Below are 8,446 nucleotides of genomic sequence, written 5' to 3' on the forward strand. Positions count from 1 at the left end.
TTGTTTATCTGAGCAACGTTTCTTTTGCTCTCCCACTGTTTAACCCAAGCAGGCACAGTTAACACACGGACGATAAGATAAAATTCGAGCAGTAAATGAGAAAGAAGGTCATCTCATTGTCAGCCAGCCGCGCTGTGCTGTGCCGCACCAGACGGAAAATGTTGGGTCACGTGGGCAGCCGCCGTGAATCTGGCTATTAAGCTGCTCCATTGCAGGAGAAAAAAACGTCTTATTCCGTCGAATACTATCTAACTTCGCGTTTAAAATATTGTCAGCAGCTCCAGTTGCCGGTGAAAATGGCCAGCCGCTGCCGGCAGGAAAAAATTCGGCTAATATGCCGGTCCCGACAGTCGCCGCCTTTAATCTCGCGGCTAAATTCTGATTTGCGGGTTAGGTTCAAGGAATGACTCCAGTCGGGGAGGTGGATCTATTAATTATTAATTCATGAGGGACAGCGCAAACGCTTACTTTTCTTCTCGGACGAGGTTTAAACTTTAAACCACCTTATTGACCGCGGTATGCGCGGCTCTCCCCAACGCAACTTCCTGATTTTATAATTGAATATTTAGAAATCAAATATAAAACGAGTTTATATCAAGAAAAATTAAATTTTATTAATTAAAGAAACTGAATGGCTCTCTACTCTGTGCGAAAAAAACTGGATGGCCAGCTATCATTAAAAAAGTACGAGGGAAAATAAAAATAACACGTTCTACAGCCGCAGGCTTCGGATCTCAGCAGTAATTTAAGTCCAAAACAAAATTCATGGCCTGCAGAGAATTCTGAATCAAAGAATTGTTAAAAACGTTCAGCTTTACCCATTTCTGAGTAAAATTCGTTCACATCTTCTTTGTTTTTAAAAATTAAATTACCTGCTATCTAAACTGGATTTATATACTGTCTCAATTGTTCCTTCTGTTTTGAAATAAGGTCGATGATGGCGCTGTTACTCGCCTCCTCTCAGGTAACTCACTGTCTCTGCGATAAATTATGGGTAAATAAGGGGATGAAGCAGATATTTTTTATACGAAAAATCTGCAGACGACGGATGTTAATAAACGACTGCAAAAGTTCGAAACAGGCAATTTGTCTTACAAACGAGAATGGCGCGTTGCCATTTTCAAAGCCCGAATTTTTTTTACTCAATTTCGCGTTAAGGAGAATGAATAAAATGCTTGAAGCTTTGCTCGGGAAGTTGGAATAAAAACCGCTGTTGGTTTGTGGATTTTTTTAACGAGGAATTAAGTGAAATTAAATTTAAATTTTAAAAATTAACTTAAGTTCATGTATCTTTATTTATCAACTTAATCGAGACAAGAGAAATGTGTATAGTATGAAGACAATATCTTTTGTGAAATCAGATATTTGGATTAACTGCTATACGCCAACGCTCCCAAATAGGCAGCTCGCAGAAGAAATTTCTTTGCAATATCCTCCTGAAGGTTGTTGAAAGCGTCAGTTTTGGCCACCTCAGAAAAGTGTTTCATGCAAAAACTGAAGCTGAACTCTTCAAGTTCCTGAATAAAATATTAAATAATTAAATAAGCGAATGTACAAATCCACCTATAACCTTGAAACCGTATTGCACAGCCGTTTCGTAAATCAAAGCTGCGTGGCCGACCGACGTGTTGCTTTTCATGAATTTTTCGCAGATCTCTTGCAGTTCCTCCATTTGATAGAAATTGGCCAAACGAACCAACTCTGCATAGCATCAAGAAGGGAATTATTTGAGACGATTTAAATTAAATTTTCTACCGAATATTGCCAAGGAGCCTGGCTGCAAGTCAATTTTGTCGTAGTAGAAAAATTTCAAGAAGTTATAGAACGCAGTGAAGCTGTATTCGTTGATTGTTTGCTCGCTAAAATAGATATATGATGATTAATTTTTAAATTAAAAAAATATTAAATTAGACCTTGTGCTACTCTCCTTCCAACTGCCTTTGTACATGCTCCTGAAGTAGGCACATCGCATTGAAAGAATCAGTTTATGAACGTGTATCTTCTTTCCCTCGACAGAAAATACAAAGTCAGCGGACTCCTGCGAGCACAATAAAATTGAAATTGTATATACATTCATAATTTTCTTACGGTGTCGTCGAAAAAGTGGTTTAACCAAGCATTTACAGATGAGCAGGTCTGTTTCTGTTCAGGACGCAAGGCTCGGCATGTGGCTGCTTGCGTTGGGACTTTTGCAAAAACTTCGTCCAGAGATGAAAATGTGGTTTTTGTAGGACTCCTTATAATTGCATCTATAATAAATCATTTTTCATTTGGGGTTAGAAATAATTTTAATTATTTGCGACTTTGCGAGACACCTTACCTCTGCATTGGCCCCACATGAAAACCACATCCGTCTCAGTAATTGCAGCACAAGGTTTTTTCTCGTAGTAATTAGAAGCAGCAACATCCTTAATCCTGTTACATACCAAACATTAAAAATTAGTTATAAAACCCGAAAATTATGTGTGTGGCACACCTTCCAATGTTCTCTGCAATCAAGGTCGGGCGGGTGATTAGTTCGAAAGTGGGTCCAGTGCCAACTTCACCGTCGAAGTTACTTCCCCAAGAAAAGAGTTTTCCATCTCGGGACAGAGCCATTGCGTGCCTTGGCCCACACACAATTTTTGATATTTCTTCCAAACCAGGCACTTTGCACGGAATGCTAATCCTCATCTCTTCTAAAGGACCCAGACCCAAAATGTCGTCACTGTTATCTCCCCATGCGAAGACCTAGCGAAACAATTATACTTTATTATCGTCAGTATCAATGCATAATTTTCCCAAATGAATTTTGTTAAGTAATCCATTCGATGTGTTTAAAATAATTTCGTACCTCTCCCGAATCGAGCAGTGCTATAGACGCGTGCATTTTACACGCAATGGCAGTCACAAATTTACCATTTAGCGGGCCTCCTACTTTCATCAGAGCATATTTGTTTTTGCCATTTCGATTTCCAATACCCAATTGCCGGGATGTGTTTCTCCCGGAAGCGTAGACCTAAGGTATCTCCGAACCGATTAGTACATTCAGTAAGATTTAATTCGAGTTTAATGACCACTCCGTCTGACGTGAGAAGCAAAGTATGTTCAAGGCCGCATGCGACTTGCACAACTCTGCTGCCTTTTAAGTTGCCCGATATTTTTGATGGAAACAAGAATGTGTCTTGTTTTATTCCCAGTCCTAGCTGGCCGCACTCATTCTTGCCCCAAGCGAAGACAGAGCCACTAGCGGTGACTGCAAATAGGCTTGGCGTGTTTCCAGAACCGCTATGTTCCAGATCTTGTGGTAGAAAATTTGTAAATAGAATTTATACTACACAAAATGAGTAAAACCTTTTATTTCTTGCCCGCACAGCATTTCAATCCTCTTGGGTTCTTTAACAGGAAGGGAGTGGCCAGTTGCAAGGCAGCCATTTTGGTTTCTTCCCATGCCGTAGACTTCATCGTGTTTTGTCACAAATATTGCATTGCCGTCTATTACAGAGAAGAAAGGAAAAATATTGACCATGAAATTGTTAACTCACGGAAAACGATAGCAAGCTGAATGCTCCGCCTCATTTCTTCTTCGAGAGAACGAAATATTTCCCATTTTTCATACGCATCAGACATCTCACTCGATCACGTGTCTCTTCTGCACTGCTGGAGACCAGGAAAATGAGAGATTTTATATTAAACCGCAGATTAGATTACGACGGAGCATGACATCAGACCTTATCTTCTTATAAACACGCGATTATCTAATATTAATCTCAAAGGCAAATAGATTTTCCTTTTCACTTTGTTATGACGTAGAAACAAAACACCCTCATTGCTGATATTGTATTAAATATTTTATTAAATAAACCAAGGAGCACAAAACATTTTAAGTGTTCATTCCAAGGGACTTGAAATAGCTCCTGATCTTGCCATCGTTTCGCGGGACGAAATCGAGAGCCGTTTTTCCATAAATGGTGCGGGCGTGAACGTCGACCCCGGCGTGGACGAGCCATCGGCAAAACTCGAGGTCTGCCCTCTGCGCGGCGTGGTGCAGCGGCGTCATTCCGCCCAAACACGACTCTTTGACCAGTTTTTGGTTCCTGTCGTGCAGGAATTTGGCGCTGGGGAGCGTGTTGGACCAGCAGGCGCAGAAGTGCAGCAGGTTTTCGTGTCCGATTTTGAGCTGCGTGTCGGCGCCGAGCCGCAGCAACTCGTCCGCCACCTCGAGGTTGCCGCACACGAGCGCCAGGTGCAGCGGCGTCTCGTCCATTTTGTTCCTGACGTGCACCTTGAATCCGAGCTGCGGAGAAACGAAAAGTTGCACCAGTTGCCGTCCGTGGCGCTGGTTCAGCGCGGCGAAGTGAAGCACGTTGTTGCCGAACTCGCCGCTCGCCACGAACGCCCTGGCGCCCTCCTCCAAGAGCCACTCACACATCTGCCGCCCGGAGAACTCGGCCGCCAGGTGCATCACGTTCCTCCCTCCCCTCCCGTCGGCCCTGATCAGTTCTTTGTCCTTCGAATTCACGAATTGGGCGCCTTTCAAATTGTTCTGCCGCACGCAGAAGTGGAGGAGGTTCTGGCCGTTCACCTCCGACCTCAAATCGGCGCCGCGTCTCACCATTTCCTCGGCAACCGCCAGGTTTCCGACCCTGAGAGCGTAGTGGAGGGGAGTCTCACCCTGCTCGTCCCGTTTCTTCAGACTGAATCCCAGGAAGGTGAAGAAGCGGACCAGACTCTTTCCGTGCTGCTTGTTCAGCCCGACGTGGTGCAGCACGCAGGACTTTCTCTCGCCGCTCAGGGCCGTCACCTCCACCCCGACCTGCACCAACCACTCGCACATTTCCCTGCAGGCCTTCTCCGCCGCCACGTGCACCGCGTTTCTTCCCCTTGAGTCGCATTTCTTCAACTGTTTCTCGTCCTTGAAGTGCACGAAACGGGCGCTTTGGATTTTATTCCTTTCAACGCAGAAGAGGAGAAGGTCCTCCTCGAATTCGGCGCCGCAGTTGAGCAGTTCCTGGGCCAGGTCGGTTTTCTCGAGCAACAGCGCCAATTGGAGGGGCGTGTGGCCAGCCGGGGTCCTCGCGTCCACGTCCACCTTCCAAGCGGCCAGGTAGCGGATGACCCATTTGGCGTGGCGCTCGTTTCGGACGGCGTGGTGCAGAGCCGTCGCCTTTTCGACGCTCAGGGACTTCGGGTCGATTCCGCGGCAAATCAGCCAGTCGCAAATCTCCGGGTCGGCGTGCTCGGCTGCCAGGTGCAAAGCATTCCTGCCCTCAGGGTCAACCTTCGTGATCAGACTCTTGTCGTGTCTGTGGCTCAGCTTGACCAAATCAAGACAAATTTCCACCACGAAAAAGTGCAGCAGGTTCCCGTTGTTCCTCGTGCCGAGCAGCGTGAGGGCCAGGTCGAAGTTTCCCGCCCTGACGGCGTAGTGGACGGGCTCCTCGCCATCCACGTCCTTCAGAGAGCTGCAGGCGAGCTGCGGGAAGTGTCTGACGATGCGCAAGCCGTGTTTCTTATTCACGCTGGCCAAGTGCAGCAGAGAGACGCCGAACGGGGTCTTCTCGTCGGCAATTTCACCCGCTTCCAGCAGCCTGAGGCAGCGTCTCAGGTCGCCTTCCTTGGCCGCAAGCATCAGCCGCGTCAATCCTATGGTCGTCTTCTCCGCGAAACGCTCTTTGTGTAGCGAGTCACTCATTTTCTCTTATATTTGAAAAGCAAAGAAATTAAATTTAAACTCCAATTTATTGATAAATTTATGCACTTACTAGATGTTAGGTCTTTCACTCCTGGCATGGCGAATAAAACTGAGAACTTCTAGCATCAAAGCAAACCACCGCTTGATCTTTGGACTTTGATCGTAAATAGAAAAATAATAATGGCCGTATCCAAATAGTGAAGGAACGTGTTTGCTCCTATTAAATATTATCTCTATAACGTTTCTAGATGAAACACAAATAAATATTCAGAGGCTTTTAGTTAAAAATGAAATAAATTCTTATTTAATAAAACCGCAGAGGTCGGAAGTTTCCCTAGGATCCAAACAGTTTGAAAAAATTTGAAAGGGAGAGTAGAGAGCACTGATTGGTTGCACCCCTTCCACCTTAACATTACAGGAATGCAATGAGGAGTTGAAGTACTAATGAAAAACTTGAGTTTATATTAAGCAAATCTCTGAGTTTTATTTTATAAATTATGATCTGCCAAAAAAAATTCAACAATTTCAGATAATCTGTGGTAAATATAAAGTTTGTACTAAATACTTTTACCAACGTTGGCATACACGCGACTCGGGTAACGTCAACGGCAGAGGAAGAAGAGAGGAAACACAGATAGTTTAATAAATGAATTTAATTGCCAAGTTTATTCTTACAGTGAAATCATTATCAAATAACAGAGTTTATGTAACAATATGAAACATCGTGATGAATCATTTTCGGTTTCCTTGTTCCACGTCCAACATTTCCGGCTGGAAAAATTTCGGGACAGTGGGCATTTCCACGGCGCCTGCGTCACGCTGCCTGATGTAATTTTGCAATTTTCTCAACCTCATGTTGAGCCAGAGGTTGTAAGTGCAGACCACAATAGAGAAAATGAAGCAGATGATCAAGCCAATCAAAGCAAAGTTTGTAGATTCTTCCGTTAGCTTATTTGCTTCTTTGAAACGTACGCCTTCTTCACATGTACAGTTGATGTGTGTAACAGTAGTGGTGGAAGGAACTGAAATTTTATCCATATATGGGATCGATGCTTTGTATATCTTAATGGTTGGAAGATTTTCCGGAAATAGCTATTTACCTGTCGTCTGACAATCACTGATGTAGTATGGCTTCGCACCAACTGCAGCCTTCAGGAGCCTGAAAGTTGGCTTAGTCGCTGTTTCATTAATCTCGGTCACCCAAAAGGTTCCCGATGAGTCCAATGCAAAAGTAAACGGCCTAACAGTATTCAGCCCTTCAACCTAAAAAATGAACAAGACTGTTTCATTTTTCGTAATTTAATCTAAGACTACTAAAGGATAAAATATAAGAAATGAAACCGCACGCACAACTCTTCAATTTAAAAGATTAAAAAAATTGACAAATATTTAAAAATTAATCGCTGATAGAATCACAAGTTTCTTATTTCATTTGGTTACCCACCACAAGAAAACGCTGCTCCTGCATTGACTGGTATGTGTTCCAAGAGGTTATGAAATTCTCATCAAAAGAGGCGATATACATTGTCCCGTGGTTGTCCATCAGCATTCTATACTTCTGAGTTCTAGTCCATTTTCCGATTAGTTTCGGATTTGCAGTTTGAATTCCGTTGCGGAGTGCGGCAACGGAAATTGAAAAAAATTCATTGGTGAAAGAATGGCTGAGGTAGAGCTGTCTCGGTTCCTCCTTAGGTGACAGGGCAATGGAATAAGCCATGAATCCAGGCGTGTCCACAATCCAAGATTGGTTCCTTTCCAAACTAAATACGACAATGTGGTTTCGATACAACCGCGCGATGTATGCAAATGTTCCGTTGGGCGTCTCGTCGAGCACCAAGTCGGCAAGATATTTGCCAAAAGAAAAACGATGAATGAGTTTGGTTTTATCGTTATTGAACAAGTCGGAAATCCATAGTTTGGCATTGCAATTTTCGCTACCGCTGTCCAAAACCCACAGCCTGCCAACGGCATCCACTTCCAATCCTGCTGCTTCTTCAATTTTGTTGCAGTCTCCATATTCATCCTAAAAGGTTTATTGTTTCATTTTTAATCAAACACTTTTTGAATTTTCATTAACTGTTAAGAGAAAAAAATTGAATTTTCATTATATATTTTTCACTGTTGTTATATCATATATGTATCAATGGTATCTCTTGTGACGATCCCACTCAAGTTTTTAATTTATTCAGGTTCCGAGTTCCCAAAAGCCACTTTGTGATTTGAATTACCATACTAGTATCAGTATCCTTTGAAGGAAATATGATTATTTCAAAATAATCGTCTCCACGGTGCACGTGAAATCCCTAAAATTGTAACAAATGGCTGTCCGTTTTGTAAAAATGTAAAGAAATATAAAATATCTAAAAAAAACTTCGACTAAAAAGAGATTGTATTCACTGCATGAGCGCATTCGATTTAGATTGTATCTCTTTAGAATATTCTTACTTTATTATGCATGTCCCACGAAGGGAATGGAGTGAGCTCCGGAGGTGCAGAGGTTTCGCTGCTTGTCGGCAAAGACACCAGAGTAACTGGAATGCCAACATTGTATTTCTCGAGACTGAGGAAGATCCTTGTTTCGTAGACAGCCATGAAAATTGGTTGAATAAGCTTTGGATTGAAATAAGTTCTATTGTTCAAGGCGCTTGTCCTGCTAGCCTCCGACGGCCACTCGTAGTCCATTCCGTCGGGCCACTCGAAGACTTGAGTGAAGTTAACGGCGGTGGCCAATGAAAGGCGGAGCAAAACGACGACGATGAAGAAAAGATCCAT

The 8,446-nt window shown here is 43.3% G+C and overlaps 3 protein-coding genes across 3 annotated transcripts; all 3 read right to left on the bottom strand.

Moving 5' to 3' along the window:
* Positions 1–1,315: 1,315 nt before the first annotated feature.
* LOC135935909 (RCC1 and BTB domain-containing protein 1-like) lies at positions 1,316–3,339 on the bottom strand. The gene is made up of 8 exons (XM_065478539.1): positions 2,834–3,339; positions 2,477–2,730; positions 2,321–2,415; positions 2,089–2,249; positions 1,914–2,038; positions 1,756–1,859; positions 1,571–1,701; positions 1,316–1,517 (listed from the first exon to the last, which is right to left on the bottom strand). The coding sequence occupies exons 1-8, from the start codon at positions 2,921–2,923 to the stop codon at positions 1,371–1,373; spliced, it is 1,107 nt and encodes a 368-aa protein (XP_065334611.1). The 5' UTR covers positions 2,924–3,339; the 3' UTR covers positions 1,316–1,370.
* Positions 3,340–3,862: 523 nt separating this feature from the next.
* LOC135937352 (putative ankyrin repeat protein RF_0381) lies at positions 3,863–5,674 on the bottom strand. Its single transcript, XM_065480501.1, has one exon. The coding sequence runs from the start codon at positions 5,672–5,674 to the stop codon at positions 3,863–3,865; it is 1,812 nt and encodes a 603-aa protein (XP_065336573.1).
* A 732-nt stretch (positions 5,675–6,406) lies between these two features.
* LOC135937353 (protein yellow-like) lies at positions 6,407–8,446 on the bottom strand. The gene is made up of 4 exons (XM_065480502.1): positions 8,120–8,446; positions 7,119–7,697; positions 6,775–6,937; positions 6,407–6,696 (listed from the first exon to the last, which is right to left on the bottom strand). Exons 1-4 carry the CDS (start codon positions 8,444–8,446, stop codon positions 6,407–6,409), a joined length of 1,359 nt encoding a protein of 452 aa, XP_065336574.1.

This window comes from Cloeon dipterum, chromosome 2 (genome assembly GCF_949628265.1).
Source record: "Cloeon dipterum chromosome 2, ieCloDipt1.1, whole genome shotgun sequence".
Classification (NCBI taxonomy): domain Eukaryota; kingdom Metazoa; phylum Arthropoda; class Insecta; order Ephemeroptera; family Baetidae; genus Cloeon; species Cloeon dipterum.

What these genes read in the sequence shown, in the direction of transcription:
- LOC135935909 (XM_065478539.1), bottom strand. Translation starts at nt 2,923, where the DNA reads ATGAAAGTAGGAGGCCCGCTAAATGGTAAATTTGTGACTGCCATTGCG. An exon ending in TGGAAGGAGAGTAGCACAAG is followed by an intron (nt 1,860 to 1,913) that starts GTCTAATTTAAT and finishes TATCTATTTTAG; the next exon opens with CGAGCAAACAATCAACGAAT. An exon ending in CTGTGCAATACGGTTTCAAG is followed by an intron (nt 1,518 to 1,570) that starts GTTATAGGTGGA and finishes TATTTTATTCAG; the next exon opens with GAACTTGAAGAGTTCAGCTT.
- LOC135937352 (XM_065480501.1), bottom strand. Translation starts at nt 5,674, where the DNA reads ATGAGTGACTCGCTACACAAAGAGCGTTTCGCGGAGAAGACGACCATA.
- LOC135937353 (XM_065480502.1), bottom strand. Translation starts at nt 8,446, where the DNA reads ATGGATCTTTTCTTCATCGTCGTCGTTTTGCTCCGCCTTTCATTGGCC. An exon ending in CGTGGGACATGCATAATAAA is followed by an intron (nt 7,698 to 8,119) that starts GTAAGAATATTC and finishes TAAACCTTTTAG; the next exon opens with GATGAATATGGAGACTGCAA. An exon ending in CAGTGATTGTCAGACGACAG is followed by an intron (nt 6,697 to 6,774) that starts GTAAATAGCTAT and finishes ATAAAATTTCAG; the next exon opens with TTCCTTCCACCACTACTGTT.